Source organism: Protopterus annectens, chromosome 7.part0 (genome assembly GCF_019279795.1).
Source record: "Protopterus annectens isolate FY-2018-M chromosome 7.part0, PAN1.0, whole genome shotgun sequence".
Taxonomy (NCBI): Eukaryota; Metazoa; Chordata; order Ceratodontiformes; family Protopteridae; genus Protopterus; species Protopterus annectens.
The window spans coordinates 1,156,556,677-1,156,575,600 of record NC_056739.1 but is presented as its reverse complement, the minus strand read 5'-3'; the positions used below and the strand labels follow the sequence as shown (position 1 = coordinate 1,156,575,600).

At 43.0% G+C, this 18,924-nt stretch overlaps 1 protein-coding gene across 5 annotated transcripts in view; it reads right to left on the bottom strand.

Annotated features, from left to right (window-relative positions):
- HERC1 (HECT and RLD domain containing E3 ubiquitin protein ligase family member 1) overlaps positions 1–18,924 on the bottom strand; it is a 3,987,333-nt gene that overhangs the window by 3,288,300 nt on the left and 680,109 nt on the right. For all 5 annotated transcript variants that reach the window (XM_044077739.1, XM_044077741.1, XM_044077740.1 and 2 more), the window contains exon 11: positions 14,577–14,711. In XM_044077739.1, the coding sequence (XP_043933674.1) occupies positions 14,577–14,711 (135 nt within the window). The remainder of the gene's footprint in view (positions 1–14,576; positions 14,712–18,924) is intronic.

Sequence of the window (18,924 nt, the reverse complement as noted above, 5' to 3'; positions counted from 1 at the left end):
AGTAGTTCAGAGTACCCTCAGTCAAATGGTTTGGCAAAACTCGCAGTGCAAAGTGCAAAGCAGTTACCTGAGAAGTCTAAATGAGACAATAGTGATGTTTTCTTGATTCTCTTAAATCTCAAAAATGTTCCTCATGATAAATATCTCAGTTCACCTGCTCAGAGGCTTTTGGCGAGACAAACAAGAACCACATTACCAATCAGTAATCAATTGTTGGTTCCATGTGTCAAGAACAACAGATCACTGAAAGCCAATCTGTTGAAGAAGCTCTTATGCCAGAAGTCCTACTAAGATAAGACAAGTAAACCCTCAATTCATTATGAGAGGGAGAACTGGTAAGGATGCAAACGTCCAGAGGCTATGATCGGATTGGTGTCATGAAGAATACTGGTCCAGAGCTGGGATTGTACATTATAGAATCAGAAGGCTCAATCTTTAGGTGGAATCGGAAGCAAATGAGACTGGTGTCTGAGCCTATACCACAGCACATAGCCTGTGAGAAAGACCATCTCAGAGTGAGTTGTCCAGTGTTCCAATCGCAGAGGAAATTCCAGAGGACACTGCTGTTCCTATGACTAATCCAGAAGTTCCTGATAGGAGTTGTGCACAGCAGACTGTTCCTGTTGCTACATGTAGCCCCAACTGTTATGTTGCAAGATATGATCGAATCTCTAAACCCTGTAGCAGATATGAATCAGCTTGGACATGAACATTATGTTTTGTTTCTAATGTATACAGTAATGCATGCCCGACTCTAACTTAATTGTTTTTTCGAAGGGCTATCTTTTTAAGAGGGAGGATGTAGATCAATATATGTGTATATAACTTTACGAAGCTATCCAAGGGCTTGTACTAGAGTATAAATATTGAGCACGTGCGAGCCTGACTGCCATTTTTTTAGTTGGCTGTTGAGATCTAAGCATGTATGTTTGTGAGCCGTTTGTCAACTAGTTTGTTCATATTTAATGATGCTGCTATCCATCCTGATGTATTTGTATACATTAAAGCATCTGAACGAAACCCCAAGCCTTCTTGTTATATGTATTACAGACGAACAAGTGACAGAATGGAACATACCAAAAGAAGCATTGTACTCTATTATTGGCCTGAGGAGGGAAGAGTACAGGGGGGTTTATAACCTCTTTTTTTCTGAAGGCAATATAAAATGCCCTTCTAACCACTATGAAGACATGGTGATCAAAGTTAAGGTTGCTATTGACCGGTCTATCAAGATCTCTCACCACTTTGTGCTTAGGGTATTGCTATTGATGTGGTAGTCTTCAGGAACATCACCCTTGCTGAAGGGGATGATGATGCATTTTTTGCATTAAGATTAAGACCATGACTTTGGCACCAGTCATTAGTCTGCGTAAGACCTTCCTGCAGGATGTTGACATCACTAGGGGTTTCAATGATCGCCCCAGTTTGCAGTCATCAGCAAACTTTGTCAGCTACAGTTCTTTAGTTCTAGTCTGTGCTTCAGAGAAGTAGATTCTGAACAGCAGGGGTCCCAGAACCGATCCTTGTGAAACACCACTGATTACCGGTCTGCTAGAGGAGGTGGAGTCCCCTAGTTTGACCATACGAGTTCAACTGGTAAGCCAGTTTGCAACTCACCTGACAATATATCAGAAATACAGCCAACAAATCCATTTTCAAAACCCTCCTCGAATCCCACATAGTTAGCTCATGGATATGTAACTGCACTGACCCAGGCTAACTTATCTACAGTACCTTTTATAAAACTGCGTCTCTATAAATAAGTAAATCTAAGATGCTACACTTACTATGATATCACCTACACCTCATAACAAAACCATTTTTTTTCCTTAGGAAGTCTGACCTTTTTTTATAACTAGCTATACTATACTACATATAAGTATATAGGTCAAACATTACTTTTACTGGTATTGTTTCTAAATGCTCCCCAGTATCTCCACTATTTTTCCATCTCTCTCATACATGACTTCCAGACAGTACCTCAATTCATGGAATAAAGTTTTCATAGTACTACAGACTCAAATCATATGGTTACAAAAGAAGCAGACCAGTCAACAATGTCTTACGTTTCACTTATTAAGCATACACTATTCACAAAGAATAGTTGTGTACACTTAAATGCAGATGTTCGAGTGTATTCACTATTGCAGTTATCATATTTGGGTTATCCTTGCCAGGGTAGCCCTCAGCCGGCCCGAATACCACAGGCTTAGCATTTCTGCATCTGTTGCTGTCGCTTCAGGACTGACGTCAGGTCGTCAGTAGTATAAAGTATGGCAGCCGATGCCATTACATCAGTTTTTCTTGCCCTAACCTGTCAGGAGCCCCCAAGTAGGAGCCAGCTTCTGGTGGAAGAACCCCACCAGTAGAAAGTAAATACCAATATGTCCCTTGTAAGGAAACAGAAGAAAGGGGGATGGAGGGAGGGAAACCAGGAACAGTGAATAAACTCGAAAATCTACATTTATGGTAAGTGTACACAACTGTACTATGTTCTTCATGAAGAAAGCTGCAGAGGTGGAAACTGCTCTTGTGGAGTGAGTCCTGACCCCACTGGGGGAAGGCTTTCCATGTTGTTTGTAGCAGAAATGGATGCAGTGTGCTATCCATTTGGAAATGGTTTGTTTGGAGATGGCTTTGCCTTATGTCCCTGTAGCAAAGCTAACCAGCACTTGATCAGACTTTCTGAAAGATTCAATCCTGTCTAGATAGAATCTGAACTGTCTGTGGACATCTAAAGAGTGCAGGATCCTTTCCCCCTTGTTCTGGGGATTAGGAATAAAGTTGGGCAAATGAATGGATTGGTTGAGAGTCAGACTGGACACCACCTTGGGCATGAAGGATGGGGATAGTTCTCAGGGATGCCTTGTCAGCTTGGAAAATGATGAGGGGGTCCACAGCCATGAGTGCTTACAGCTCGGAGACTCTTCTGGCTGAAGTGATGGCCAGAAGGAAAGCTGGCTTCCAGAAGAGAAATTTTAGCTCTGCAGAAGAAATTGGTTTGAAGGGTGGCAGGGTGAGCTTTTCCAACACAAAGTTAAGGTCCCAAGCTGGGGTTGGTGCACTTGTGTGGCCTCAAGTTGCTAGCCCCTCTTAGGAACTGTTTGATCAAAGGGTGTGAGAAAAGGGGCTGCTCATTGGGGAAATGAGGAGAGACAGCAGAGGCATGAATATTTATAGAGGAGAAAGAGAGGTCAATGTGTAGTAGGTCAGCTAAGTAATCCAGGATGAGAGGGAGGGACGGCTGTGCCATATTGGCTCCCTTAGCCAGGATCCAGGTGCAGATCCTTTTCCAATTGTCAACATAAAACTTTCTAGTGCTAGGGCGTCTGGCCTCACGTATAATATATAGAACCTGTTTAATGAGGTTGGCAGATTGACCTGGGGTTAGGGAATAAGCCAAGCTGCCAAATTGAGTGTCTGCAATTGGGGATGCATGAATTCCCCTTCCCTCTGGGTCAAGAGGTTTGGAATCTGAGGAAGATGCCATGGTGGCAGTAAAGACAGGCTGTACAGCAAGGGGTAACCATTGTTGGTGAGGCCAGTTTGGAGATATAAGAATTGTCCTTGGTTTTTCAGCCTTTATTTTCAGCAGTACCCTAGGGATGAGAGGTAGTGGAGGAAAGGCATAGACCGATAGATTGACCCAGGGGAAGGACAGGGCATCCATTTTCCAAGCCATGCAGTGATGCTCCCTGGTGCAGAATTTGCTGAGCTGATGGTTGGTGTGGGAGGCAAAGAGGTCGACCTTCGGGGTGCCCCATTTCTGAGTTATTAGGGTGAAGGTTCTTCTGTTGAGCTGCCACTCATGTGGGTCCAGAAAATTTTTGCTTAATTGGTCTGCCAGAGAGTTGAGATAACCTGGTAGGAATTGTGCTAACAGGTGCAGTTGCATGGCAGAGGCTGTGTGCCCAAGTGTCATGGCCAGCCTGCATAGAGGGTAGGAGTGAGTCGCTCCCTGCTTGTTGATATACCACATCACAGTGGTGTTGTCTGTTTTGATCAGGAGAACTCCTGGGGAGAGAAGGGGCTTGAAAGCTATCAAGGCGTGCTGGACAGCCATCATCTCTTTTTGGTTGATGTGCAGAGGGATTTGCTGTGGGCTCCAGTGGCCCTGTATGCACCTGCTGTCCAGGTGTGCACTCCGAGCATAGTCCGATGCATCTGTGGTGAGAGTCTGGGCAGCGGGGGGTGGTGAGGAAGGTAGTCCCTTGTTGTGGGAGCATGTTGCTGCCCACAAAGAAAATCTTTTCTGAGACAAGGAATTATAGGTATACGAGTCTCCAGGTCTTGAGAGTGTTGACACCAAAGGCTTTTTAGTTACCACTGAAGCAGTCTGGCATATGGAATTAGTACGCAAGATGCCATGAACCCCAGAACTTTCAGGATCTTCCTTGCAGATAACTGGGGTCTGGTGGCTAGTTGAGAGAACTAGGCTGTCAGGAAAATTTTTTTTTCTGGTGTAAGGAATGCCATCTGAGATGCTGTTTCCAAGCTTGCTCCCAGGAAGATAATCCTTTGGGTGGGCACCTGTTTAGACTTCTTTTCGTTGATTGTGTACCCTAGGGAGGTTAGTAGGGACTTCACAAAGGCCAGGTGCTTGAGCAACTTTTCCTGGCTGTCTGCCTGAATAAGACAGTCGTCTAAGTATGGGTAAATCTGGCTATTCCTTTGGCTGCAAAAGGCAATGGCCGGAGCCAGACATTTTGTGAAAACTCTGGGAGCAGTACATAAGTCAAAGGGAAGCGCACAGAACTGAAAGTGTTGAGATCCTGCCCTGAAACGGAGATATTTCCTGCATGATTCCCTGATAGGAATGTGGAGGTAGGCCTCTTTTAGATCTAGGGTGACTAGCCAAGCGTCTTGGAGAGCATGGGTTGCAGCTGCTGGAGGGTGAGCATTTTGAATTTTGGAATCACCAGGAAGGTGTTTAGAATGGATAGATCAAGGATGGGGCACCAGGTGCCCTCTTTTCTGGGCACCAGAAAAAGTCTGGAGTAGAAACCTTGGCCTATCTGTTCTGCAGGAACATGCTCTACTGCCCTCATAGAAAGCAGGGAAAGGATTTGCTTTTGAGCCTCTGCCCACTGGTTTGGAGGTAGATCTGGGAACCCATTTGGGGTTGGAAAGGTGTGGAAGGAAAATTTGCATCCCTGAGACACTATGTTGAGAACCCAGTGGTCGCTGGTAATGGTGTCCCAGGTGCTTGCGTGAAAGGAGTTTTCCTCCTACGGGTAAGTGAAGGTGGGCAGAGGGAGGGGGTGGGGGAGGTGAGTCATTGTGAGTTATTACCATAAGGAGGTGGCTTACAACTCCCTGGTCTTGAGGTGGAGGTAGTCACTGCTTAGATCTCTGCATTCCCTGTGGCTGCTGTCTGGGGGGTCTGGTTCCCCGGGGCCTGGGCTGGACTAGCTTAGTGGGAGAAGGAATGGACCAGTGCTTGGTGGGACAATGCCTGCTGAACCTGGGGGGCTGGACCTGTAAGAAATCCTTAACTGTCTGCACAGATTTTGCTTTTTCTTCCATCTTTTTTAAGACCTCTTCTGCCTTAGTGCCAAATAAGTTGGCTTTGTGCAAGGGGGCATCTAACAATTTAGATTAGACATGGTCTGGCAGGGGCTGTTCCTTAAGCCATGCATGCCTTCTAAGGACAGATCCAGTGACTGCTGCCCTGCAAGAAGCTTCTTGGGTGTCAAAACCACAGTGCAAGGTGTGTTAGTTACTTGACTTGCAGAACGCATTAACTCTTGTAACTCTTTAGATTCTGCACAATCAGGAAAGGAAGACATTTTTTGTTTGAGGAATTCCAGGGTATGTTGCTGAAATTTTAGTATATGGAACTGACAATTTAGTGCCCTGATAGCAAGAGTAGCTGAGGTGTATACTTTTTCACCCCATCTGTCTAGTGCTTGGGAATCCCTATCTGAGGGGGTGGGATTCTTAGCAGAGGTTGCTTTAATCTCTTTAGGCCCTTGAGAAATAACCTCAGGGTCAGCAGTAGGATTAAAAAAAAAAAAAAAGATTTGTGTGAGTCAGGGACTCTGTAGTACCGGTCTGGTTTTCTGGGTGCAGGAGGGAGGGTGCCACGAGTCAAGCTGGATTCCAGGAAAACATCTTCCACAACATCCAGGGCTGGGTGGGATGGTCAAGGGTCTGAGCTGTGGAAGATCTAAGAATTCCCTGAGTCTCTTTTTAGACTGAGGGTAGTTTTGACTCAGCCCACTGGAAATGCTCCCTTAAGGTATGAAGGGTTTCCCAAACGAAAATTCCTCTGGGGGAGAGGCTGAAGGGATGGAATCCTCTGCATCAGAATCCTCATATGTAGAGAGGGGTTGTATGTCTTCATATTCAGATGCATCAGAATCATCTAACTCTTGTTCAGACAAAACTACAGGGGACAGATCTCTAACTTTGGAGGGGGTAGCTTGGCTTCCCTTGATCAGCATAAGGTCTTCCACCATTTTAAGCATTTGAGACTGAGGCAAGGAAGCAGGTGCCTGAGACTGGGTTATCGGTTTCTTGGGTGTGGTTCGTATCCTGGGCTTAAGAAACTCGGTCGTTTTTGAAAGAACGGAAGTCACGAAAGAAGACATCGGTTTGTGTTGAGAACTGGTAGTGCGAAGGACTTCCTCGGAAGCTGGTGCCTGCTCAGTGGCTCCGGACCCATCCAAGGTAGAGACGACCACAGGATCCTTAGCCGAGGAAGAGTTTTGCGGCATACCGGACTCTGAAAGGGTCTCAGTAGAGGCTTGCGAATCCACAGAAGCGGGCATCAAGGGCTGCAAAAGCGCCTCACTGCAGACCGGAGAACTGACGACTAGCTTAACGGAATTGTTGTCAGTAGATTTGGACCTGTGCTGTCTCTGTCTTTTTCTTTATGTTTTTTCAGATCATCTGCTGTCGGATGGCTTACCGAAGCCATATTAGAATTCATGGACTGTAAGAGGAAATATCTAGCTAAAATAAGGGCCCGATGACGGACAGTTCTGGCGTTGAACAAAGCACAGAAGCAACAATGAGGGACATCGTGGCCTGTGCCTAAACAAGTGACGCAGTAAGAATAAAAGTCTCGGTGTGGTATTTGCTTTCCACAAACGAGACAATTAACTTTTTCTGACATCGGTTAGTGCAAGAAAAAAGGATCCCCAATGGGGTACTTAGCTTTAGAAGACTTCAACTTCAATTTGGTAGACAAAACTCAGGTAGCAGCCGACCGGCACTTGTGTGAACTGCTTCTGCTTCGGGTTCCATGGCAAGAAAGACTGGTGTAATGGCGTTAGCTGCTTTACTTTATACTACTGATGACCAGACATCAGTCCTGAAGCGACAGCAACCAATGCAGAAATAATAAGCCTCTGGTATTCGGGCCGGCCGAGGGCTAACCTGGCAGGGATAACCCAAATGTGATGACTGCAACATTGAAACACGAAGAACATCTGAACTGTGTACAGCTACAATTTGATTCAAACTATGTTTTATAGATCTCACTAAACCATCCAACGGTAATGTATTTTAAAAGTCTATTTTCTTCTTCTCCGTTTTGAATCTGTGTATAACTATCACATATTTTTTGATTGTCACGTGCTGTATTTGCAGTCTTCCTTACTTTTATGTTACATAGTTTCTTACACAGGTGTGTTATTTGTACTACTGTATTACTGTTAATGGAGCTTTTCTCCCCGGGCCTCTGCTGAAAACAGGCAACCTGCCCAGTCGGACTTTCCCAGTAGACAAATGTAAAATAAAATAAATATATGGGTTGATACCCAGCTGGTTGAGTTTACTGATGATGCCTGAGTAAGGGATTGTGTCAAAGGATTTGGCTACATCACGGCAGGCTGTATGCACAGCTTTACCCTTATCTATGGCTTTGGTGACTGTCTTCAAGTAGTCCAGGAAAGTTTAACAGGCATGATCTCCCCTTGACAAAGCCAAACTGGTGGGGTCAAGTGTTTGGAGAATTCCTGTATCCTTGTTAGTATGGTCCAAGATAATTCATTACATGGCCTTGCAGACAAGGCTGGTCAGGCTAATGGATCTATTAGTTCCCTGGATCTGTGGATGCACCCCCTTTGTGCAAAGGGCTGACGGTAGCAGTTTTTTCATTCTGCTGGGATGAAGCCAGTGCTTAGTCAGTGATTGAAAAGCATGCCCAAAGGTGATGCTAATTCCTGTTTTAACCCATGTAGAACATAGTCCCGGATGTTGTCTGGTCCCATAGACGCTGTGTTTTTGGCCTTGGAGAGGGCATTTAAGACTTGCTCCTCAGAGAAACTAGGTGGGGGACAGGTGTTAGGGGATGCCTTCAGGTATATGTGGCAGGGACAGGCTAGTGAAGTTTTCACTGAACCTATCAGCCAACAGGTTTGCTATATCCACAAGTGCTGTATATGTAGTACCATTAACTATGACTTCAGCGCAAATCTGGGCCTTGCCTTTAAGGTTACAGATGCAACTAAAGAACACCCTGTGGTGATCCTTATTTAGGGAAGTTAATCTGGATTCGTAGTTAGCTTTGGAGGACTTCACTATGAGTCTTATTTACCTATTTATGTTGAAGAGAGAGTGTTTCAACAGTTCCTTCCTACTCTTAGACAACAATTTTCTTATCGTATTGTATAGCCTATTAATGGCAGATATCCACCAGGCAGATTTGTTTTTCCTTGAACATCTTGCTTTGGTTCTATCAAGTATGGCAGAGTCAACACAACTGTACAGGTGCCCGTATAAAGCACTGATCTACAACTCAGCATAGGTGTCTGTTCCATCAGTGGGGGGAAGGGCTATGAAGCTATTTATGCTGTCATGTAAGAGGTTGTAACTGGCCTTGCAGAAGTTTTTTTCTAGCTGTTACTAAGGGGGAGGGGGGACTTGTGCTATAATTACTTCTAGCTAGACTGATTTGTGAGCAGATCTTACACTGGGGTGGTGCAACAGTCCCCCATATTGCCGAGCACCAGATCCAGGATGTTTGAGCCCCCTGTAGGTCTGTCAACCAGCTGATCCAGGCCACTGCAGTCAACGAAGTCCAGGAACCTTTGAGCAAGTGAGTTAGAACATGTATAATTTACCCAGTCAATGGATGGGTAATTAAAGTCACCAAACCCAAGGCATTTGGTTGTATCTTGATTGATCATGTAGATCCAAGTAGGCTGACTGGATGTCCTGATTCATGGAGGGGGTCCTATAGCTGGCAATGACATGAAGAGGAGTCTTACCTACAGTCAACTGCACCTGAATTAATTCAAGGGAATCGTGCTGTTTAACCAATCTATAGGTGTATTTACCTTTAATGAATATTGATAAGCCACCTCCTTTAGTTCTCATGCCTTCAGTTTGTGGCCTTAACATGCAGAAGGAAACGTAACCTGGTACAACTGGGGTGCTCTCCGCAGCCTTAAACCAAGTCTCAGTGATTGCACAAATATCAGCACTTTCCAAGGTGAGAACTGCTTCCAGTGAGTGCAACTTCTGGTTTAGACACCTAGCGTTTAGCAGCATAACCTTGAGGTTGTTTTTAAGAGGGTATTTTTACGTTGGGAATTTTGTTCTTGTGACATTGCCTAAAAAAGGCACTACGGGGGTGGCAAAAGCCTTAGCCAGTAATCAAAATCCCAGGGGTGACAGATGAAGACCATCTCTGGCAAAGCTTCGAGGTCTGTCGACCATGTCATCCCAGGTTGACAGATACTGGATCCCCTTTGAATGACACCAGAAACTAAGCCAATTGCTGAAGTCAATCACTTTTTGTTTGTATTGAAGTATCATCCTAGGCGAAGGTAAAATGCTGCTTAGTAAGGCTAAAGGCATACCTGCCTGAAACACACAATCAGAGAGCTCAGTCATGTCTCTCTTCATATAGCCCAGTGAGGTATATCTCAAGTCATTTACACGAACATGGTCCATGACAGAGTCATAACAGTGCCTATTGTTGAGAGACTTGTGTGTGTGTGTGTGTGTGTGTGTGTGTGTGTGTGTGTGTGTGTGTGTGTGTGAGAGAGAGAGATATGGTGGATTCTGGCACTCAACAGATAGCTGTCCATGACTTTTTCCTTATCTAACCTGGTGAGAGGGATAAGTGTGTGTCTCACAACTGAGTCACCTATGACTACGATGTTTGTTTTAATGTTATGCCTTAGGGGCTTGACTGGGGAAACACTGGTGTGAGAGATATTATGTGTACTATGTTCTGCAAAGGATGTAGTATGTTAATCATGTTGGTTTGTGTTTGGGAGGTGTCTGATGTTTAGGTAAACTTCACATATGTAGGGTGATGTGTTGTTGGTTTGGTAGGTGCAGGAGTTGGGGTGTGCATGCTGACATCTTCATTAGTATCAGATGAACTGAGTGGCAAGTGAGAGATACAGGATTCTAGGTTCTTGATATGGATGCATTTCTCACATAATGAATTTGTGTGGACTAGAAGAAGTGGGTTGTCAGTGTACATTAGGCAATTGCCACATTGCCTCAGGATACCCATGTCGACCAGGCTGGCTGGAATAACTGTAAGAAATTATCCGTCCATAATGTTAAGTAAGTTGATGAGGTCAGAAAACAGGGAGAGGACAAGAAGGACCAGGTAAAGTTCAGAGCACGAGAAGTGGACAAAAAATACAAAAGGCTAGTGAGTAGGATCTGTGTTGGTACCCCAGGAGCGTCTCTTAATGCATCACCTGTCAGTGAATGATAATTGCGAGAACTCACAGATGGAGCACCAGCAGAGCTACTAAGGGAAAATTTTTACACAGAAGTGTTGACATCTATAACCGCCAATAGTTCCCACTGTTGCTCAGCAGTGCTCGAAGCACAAACAAGCGCAAACCCATGCAAACGCGGTGCTTATGTAGCAAACAAGAGGAAACTGATTTAAACAAATTAACCAGTAAAAAAGTTATAATGAGACCTGTTCCAGTAACCTTCCATCAGATGAGTTCTAAATGCACACTCCTGCCACTAGGGTGCAGGTGTGCAGAGGAACCCTCTCCAACAAAAGATGGCCTGATTTAGTGTTTAAGTTATACAAACAGAACTAGATTCATCAGGTCTGAATCTAGTCTATGCTACAGCAAACAAAAATGCAACAATTTCAGGGAAAACTTTTTCAAATATGCAGACACAATAAGCCTTCAACCAACAATTCCCAACTCAGAAGGATGCAAGCTACAGCTCCTGCCACAAGAGTGTATACTACTAACCTTCTTAATGTCAAACAGCTCGCCTGAAGCTCAAGCGCTTAAACCAAATTTAAGAGGCTTAGAATAACAGTTACAATTTAATCAGGCTGCTAACAAGCAGTAATAAATGCAGCAGAATAAATGCAACTGAACACAAGAACAAGCCGCAAAAGCAAATAAATGAATAAAATAGGAAGAAACACTAATGCAGTAAAAGCAGCTGAATAAAGTACAAATTTCTTTTTTTATATTTTTAAGTTAAGTGGGAAGGGAGGAAACAGAAGATAATTCAAGGTTAAGAAACTAAGGGGGAAGGCCTTCCCAAATGATCACTGTACTCAGTAAAATGAGCTGATCAGATGGGACTGGGAGGAGTGGCCAAAATAAGATTTGTAGTACCCACCAAGTTTAAGAATACAAAAGTTAGGTGGGTGGGTGGGAAAATAAAATGCAGACAGAGAATAGCATTATTCAGGTGGAGTACAGCTAGCAAGCCAAGCAAGCTCTCCAGCTAAACAGAGATATTTCTAGCTAAATAAGGAATGCTAATTCTCAGCTCCTCCCACTAATTAAATGATGCCATTCACTGTTTGCAAATTAATTCTTGCTAACTTCTCTAACTGACCCTAACCAGGACCTCTTAAAACTTGAAAAGAACAGAAAACTTAAAACAAAACAAATGTAATATAAGAATAGGATACAAAATAGAAGTATAGCTAAACTCACTAAACTAGGTATAAATCCCTATGTCACAAGATGGGTTGCCAACTGGCTCACTGACTGAAACCACACTGTAAAAGTTGCAGACTCCAAATCTGACCTCAAGGCAGTGACAAGTGGAGTGCCACAGGGTTCCGTCCTGGGACCTCTCCTGTTTGGTATCTACTTCTCTGAAGTACAGGCTAACACAGAAGGCCTCTGGCTGATGAAGTTTGCAGATGACTGCGAACTAGGAGCCATAGTCAAGTCCCCAAATTATGTGGACATCCTACAGAAGGGCCTCACTGAGACAGATGCCTGGTGTCAGAGCCATGGCCTCAAGCTCAATGCCAAAAAGTGCAGTGTCATCCCCTTTGGTAAAAACTCTGTACCCAAGAACTACCACATAGGCAGCAATCTACTCAACACCAAATGCGTGATAAGAGACCTTGGGACCCAGGTGGACAGTAGTCTCTCCTTTGATAGTCCATCACCTACGTGGCACACCTCATCATAAAAGGGTTCTCATCCAGGAAAAAAGGTCACTGTTCCCCTCTACTCGTCACTCATTAGACCCATTATAGAGTACAACGCCCCTTTTGGAATGCACCTCACAAGACATCTGCAGCAGCTGGAAAGGCCACAGAAGTACCTCACAAAGAGGATTACTGGCCTCAAACAAATGCCCTACACGGACTGCCTCAAAAAACTCCAGCTTTACTCCATATCATATCGCCTACTCCAAGGTGATCTCTGCCTAACATATAAAGCTATGTCAAACCCAGAGCTGTTGGACATGCTACACCTAAAGAAATTCCAATCCCTCCAAGCTACATGCTCTAGAGACCTAAACCTTGTCACCACAACAAACAGGGCACGCTGGAGGGATAGATTCCTGTCCCGGAGACTTCCTATACTCTGGAACAAGCTACCCATCTATGTCAAGCAAAGTTCTTTATTAGCACTCTTCAAGAAAAATCTTGATGAGTGGATGGGAAATAGGAAATACACCCTGGGGATCACTTCTGTGTCTCTGCTGGACAGTGGCACAGGGAAATAACTTTCTTGGGTGGTGTAAGCTAAGGTACCTTGCTGGCTAGGCTTACGTAGGCCCTTGGGCCGATAACCTAGTACCTACCTATGAACCAATCCTTAAATGAAAAACTTCAAAATAAAATGAGATCAGCAATATTCAAGTACAGTACATTGACTGGAGATTGAATTCAACCATCTGTCCTTGTAAGGATTTTCATTAATTGAAAATATCCTGTGTGTGTTTTATTACTGTAGCCTTTTCATCCTATTTCAGCTTTTTAAATATACACAGTCCTGTTCCATATTTAAGAACATGTCTTATTACATACTCATTCAAAGGCACAAGAACATTAGTCTTTTTTTAAACAAACATCTTTATTAAATCACCCCCATTTTAAACTGCAACAATAGTTCACATGCATTAACAAAGGTTGGCTACACTGTAATTTGCTGACTTTACTCGAAGCACACTATTTCATTGAACTGCTTGCCATTATTCCTTTAAAAGATAACACTGTACCTTGTAGATAACACTGTACCTTGTAGATGTCACTCAGAACACACTGTCCAGACCTCTCATTATCAATTGGCTGCTTATCTTCAACTAAAATCAAGTTCTAAGGGGGAAAAAGCTAGCAACTGCAAACGTAAGAACTACCATTTTGATATTTTCAGCACTTTTTCTTGTTTTTCAAATCTTTTTGTTTAAGAAAACCCTGTGCATAGATAAAATAATACCAGTAACTTAGACATCTACCTTTACAAGAAACAGGCTAAAATTTTAAACTTCATTAAATTCTTATACACTGTAATTGAAGACACAGACACACAGAATAATAGAAAAGAAACTCGTAACAAACCTTTTCTTCATTTTCATGCATCTTTTTAATACTTATCCACTGCAGCAATGTATACATTGCACAGTTATGACCTTCCCTTAAAACTTATTCCTCCTCCACCAAGTCAATACAGCCACTGGCACTACATCTCCAAAAAATGACACCAGAGAACTACTGCTCATTTTGAAGAATAAATGCTCTACATTAGATACACGTTAACCACTTACATCATGCAGCTGCTTACAAAAGAAGATAGAGAAAAAGTTCAACTACAGTGCAAGATAATCTGTGAAGTCCATTTGGTACAAAAAAAATGAAGATCTCAAAGGAAAATAACCTAAGAGAAACCAACTCATTTCTAGGAAATTCAAAAATGACTTAGAAAGCAACTAAATTCTACATTGGTTAATTTGTGATTATTAGGCCAACAACTCCCAGGAAGACATTTAAAGCCTAGTCATGCTTCCCAAATGTATCTGACAAGGTTTGATGCCCTGGGTCATTTTAAGGGGTATACATAGGCTTGGATATGTGCTGTCAAGCATTTGCAGACTGCCTCTGTGTAACAGAGAAACAGGTGCCAGACCAGGGTTAAATTTCCAATCCCCATCCAAAATGATGACAGACACTGTTGGGGAATTCAAAACACAGTAATAACAATTAGTTCTTAACACATTTACTGTACTTTTCTGCATGTCACTTACACACTTTTTGTTCCCAACTCCTATTTTATCTTGCTGTAGGAACACACAGGATGACAGAAATCAGGTACATCAAAGCAAAATGAGGCTGTCAGCTAAAATAAATAAAAAACGAATATATACTGCACCTTGATGAAGGAAAAGGGAGAGGTGGGTCCTCATTGATTACTCCATCACAGTATCGTTCCAGGAAGGAGCGCAGATGAGAAAATGTACTTTCTTCAAGATCAACACAATATGGCCTGTGCCAGGCAACCACTTGCCTAAAACAAAATGAAGAATTATGTGCAACATTGGTATTAATATTTTATGTAGCAGAATCAAGTATGCAAAATTTTTGTTCTTTTAATAAAGAATTTGTCATCCCAATCTAATACAGATCTACAGTTTGTTCATAGTTAATCCACACACAAGGATCTAAACAGATAATGAATACCTGAACTTCACAGATTAAGTAGTAAAAGGTAGTCATTAAAGGTTAGCGGTCTAACCAAGTAACAGTAATTAAAAAGCACACTGTTAAAGATGGTCGTGTTTAACAAACCTGCAATGACTAAAAATAAAGGTGGGAACTGCATCAAACTGAAAATACCAAAACGGTTACAGTGGTCAAAGAAGTTGCAGAAAACTGCAAAGCACGTAGGGCAAGTACAGGGATGGAAACACAGACTTAATGCAAGTAATTACAAAGCCATCTAATCTAGGATGGGTGAGTGGGTGACATAGCCATAAAACATCCACTCTAAGACAAACTGCAGAACGAAGTATAGGTGTGTAAAACACTTCTTTTAACAGCAAATCTTCAATGAGATGTTATTGTTAACAGTTAATTATAACTCTTAGTGTAACCCACCTTTTATTCCCCTCAAGTCCAACAACATTATCTACCACTGTCTAATACTCACTATGAGGGCTTCCTATGTCTTTGTGTGAAGTACTCGTATATACCAGTGATCTATAGATGTTAGCTCAAAAGGCCTCACTGAAAAGCATGCTTGTGTTAGATAAATTCCAGGTGGCACATCAACTGCATTGCATTACTAAGAAAACGTTGTTAACAAAACAAATGACCAAAATCGGTAAAGGAAAGCAGATTTAAAACCAAAATTATACAGTTCCACCCAAGGATATTTAGGGGAGTGTAGCATGACAGTTACAGTGACTTTTACTTCAGTGCCTTTTATTATTACGATGATGGTAATTAAGTGTACTACTCTCTTTAAAAGAAGCACTGCAACAGGAAACTATAATACTTGTGTACTCCTTAAAATGGAGAACATCGACATTTGTGCTGTAACAGAGACCTGGTTCAAAGCAACAGAAAGCACCCCTGCACTACCAGGCTATAACTCATTCCACACCTTTCGGCCCCAGAACTTGGACCGAAGCTCCAAAGGCGGTGGTGTTTCCATATTCATAAAAGATGCACACACTTCCAGACTGGTAGCCCAACATAACGCATCAGAGATACTTCAGGTGCAGCTAACACTGCATAAAACAGCGATTCAATCGTAGCCTGCTATAGGTCCCCAACCATGTCCCAACGCTCACACTCCACGTTCCTAAGCACTCTGGAGAATATTAAGGTCCAACCTAACACTCTCATACTAGGCGACTTCAGCTACCCCTCCATTAACTGGGAAAACTACTCATGTACCAATACACTTGCCCAACATTTCCTGGAATTCATTAATTCTAATGCCCTGGACCAGTTCGTTCTTACCCCCACTATAAGTAGCAACATCCTTGATCTCGTCATTACTAACACGGGCAACATAGGTGGCTAACCTCATGGCACCCATGCAAATGGAGAATAGTTGCATGACCACCGAATCATACACCAATGCACTGTATGAACACGTACACAAAAGCATGGATCTCGCTATACCCAATAGAACCAAGACGCTCTCCTCCAAAAAAAGGAAGCCAATCTGGTGGTCCTGAAACTGATGTGGAATAAGGTGAAATCCCAAGTTTGGAAAAACTCCCTTATCAGCCTCAACAAAAAGTTGAGATCCCTCATCAAATCCTCTAAAGCTAACTATGAAAACAGAACTGCAGCAGACAGTAAAGACAACCACAGGGCCTTCTATAGTTATGTAAAGAATCTCCATGGCAATACCCAGATTTGCTCTCAGCTACTGCACAATGGTACCGCCTATACCAAGCCAACAGATATTGCCAATATACTGGCCGACAGATTCAGTGCCAACTTTACCCCCCCTCCCCAAGACCAATCACAATACCAGAAGATTGCCAGGCACCCAGTATTACTGCAGCACAGGTTAAAACAGCACTGTTCAAAGCCAAAAATACAGCTTCTATGGGACCTGACCATATCCCTGGCTGTGTTCTACATGAGCTACAGAGTGAATTAGCACCTTCACCTGTGTGCCCTGCTCAATCACAGCCTCACCTCAGGCTTTGTCCCAACCAAATGGCGCACTGCTACAGCCACCCCTCTCCCACAAAAGAGGAGCTATTACAGACCCTGGGAACTATCGCCTCATTACCCTGACGAGTCTGACATGCAAAGCTATGGAACGCATCATCATGGACCTAATAAATAAGGATATAGGGAATCTCCAAACTCTGGATCCCACACAATTTGGTTTAGTGAAGGATAGATTATGCCTGCTCAACCTGGTCGACTTCTTTGAGTCAGTCACCAGAGCTCTGGATGGAAGGCAAGGTGGTTTATACAGCCTACCTTGATCTAGCCAAGGCCTTGGATACCATTCTCCACTCATGAAACATAGAAAAACTTACTAAGCCAAGCATCAACCCCATATCACTAGGTGGGTTGTAAACTGCCTCACAGATAGAACTCACAGTGTGAAAGTAGCTGACTCCAAGTCAGAGTGCTGACCAGTCACAAGTGGAGTCCCATGGGGTTCGGTACTGGGTCCTCTCTTGTTTGGTATCTTCTTCTCTGAAGTCCAGGTCAACACGAAGGGACTCTGGCTGACAAAGTTCGCAGATGATTGCAAGTTGGGAGCTATTATTAACTCCCCAAGTGATGTTGATATCCTACAGAAAGGCCTCACTGACACCGACGACTGGTGTCAGAACCATGGCCTTAAAGCTCAATGCCAAAAAAATGTGTCATCATCCCCCTTGGGGAAAAAACAAGTTCCCATGAATTACCACATCAATGGCAGTCTACTGAACACAGAAGGTGTTATAAGAGATCTGGGAACACAGGTTGACAGCAACTTGTCTTTTGACCACCACATTGCCACTGTGGTCAGAAAGTCCTTCTATGTGGCACATCTCATTACTACAGGTTTTGCATCCAGGAAGAAAGAGGTCACCGTTTCCCTCTACTCTTCCCTCATTAGGCCAATTATCAAGTGCAATGCCTTATTTGGCATGTACCTCACTAGACATCTGCAACAACTGGAGAGACCACAGAAGTACCTCACAAAGAAGATCCTAGGCCTTAAACACTTGTCCTATATGGACAGACTCAAAAAACTCCAACTATTCTTTGTCTCATATCGTCTACTTAGAGGTGATCTCTGCTTGACTTACAAAGTCATGTCTGACCCAGCTCTGTTAGAAATGCTACATCTAAAGAAATCCCAATCCCTCTGCACCACACGCTCCAGAGACCTCAACCTCATAACTACAATCAACAGAACATGCTGGAGGGACAGGTTCATAAAACAGAGACTGACCATGCTATGGAATAGACTTCACATACATGTCAAACAGAGCACCTCACTGATCCTCTTCAAGAGAAATCTTGATGAGTGGATGGGAAATAGAAAATTCACCCCGGGGATCACTGGCTCTACTTGACAGAGGCACTGGGAACTAAAGTTGGGTGGCACGATGCCAGGGTAATCCTATGGGCTAGGCTTGTAAAGGCTCCAGGGCCATTAGCTTAGTACACACCTATGAACATTCACAAGCAGTACTGTGAGAGGTGGACATCTACATGATCTTCTACACCACAGCAATGACAAATTCAGGTCTACATTTCGACACTGCTAAAACTACCACACCTTAATGTATTTTTAAACAATGCTTATCCACTCGTTTATTTTACTGAATAAAGAAGTTTTCTATATGGAATCTTGAAGTGGTTTTGTTTCCTGGTTGCCGAATCCGTCAGTGTTTCATACAACATTCTGCTTCTTTTTGACTGAGGATTCCATTGGCACTATCCGGTATATATTTTCTATAAATAGTATCTAGTTCATGGCCAACAACAGTCATAATGAATACTAAAGAGCAGTTAACTTTAAAAAGCAATCATTAAAGTAGATATATTTTACATTTATGTGCACCCATATTTGCCAGCCTGGTGTTGGCCGAATGGGAGAAGGAATTCATTTTTGCTTCGTACTTCATTAAATATATTGTGGCATTTTACAGGTTTCTTCATGATATTCTTATTTTATGGAAAGGTGATCTAAGTATTGTACCAGATTTCATTAGGATTCTACTACATTTTTGAAATTTACCTAC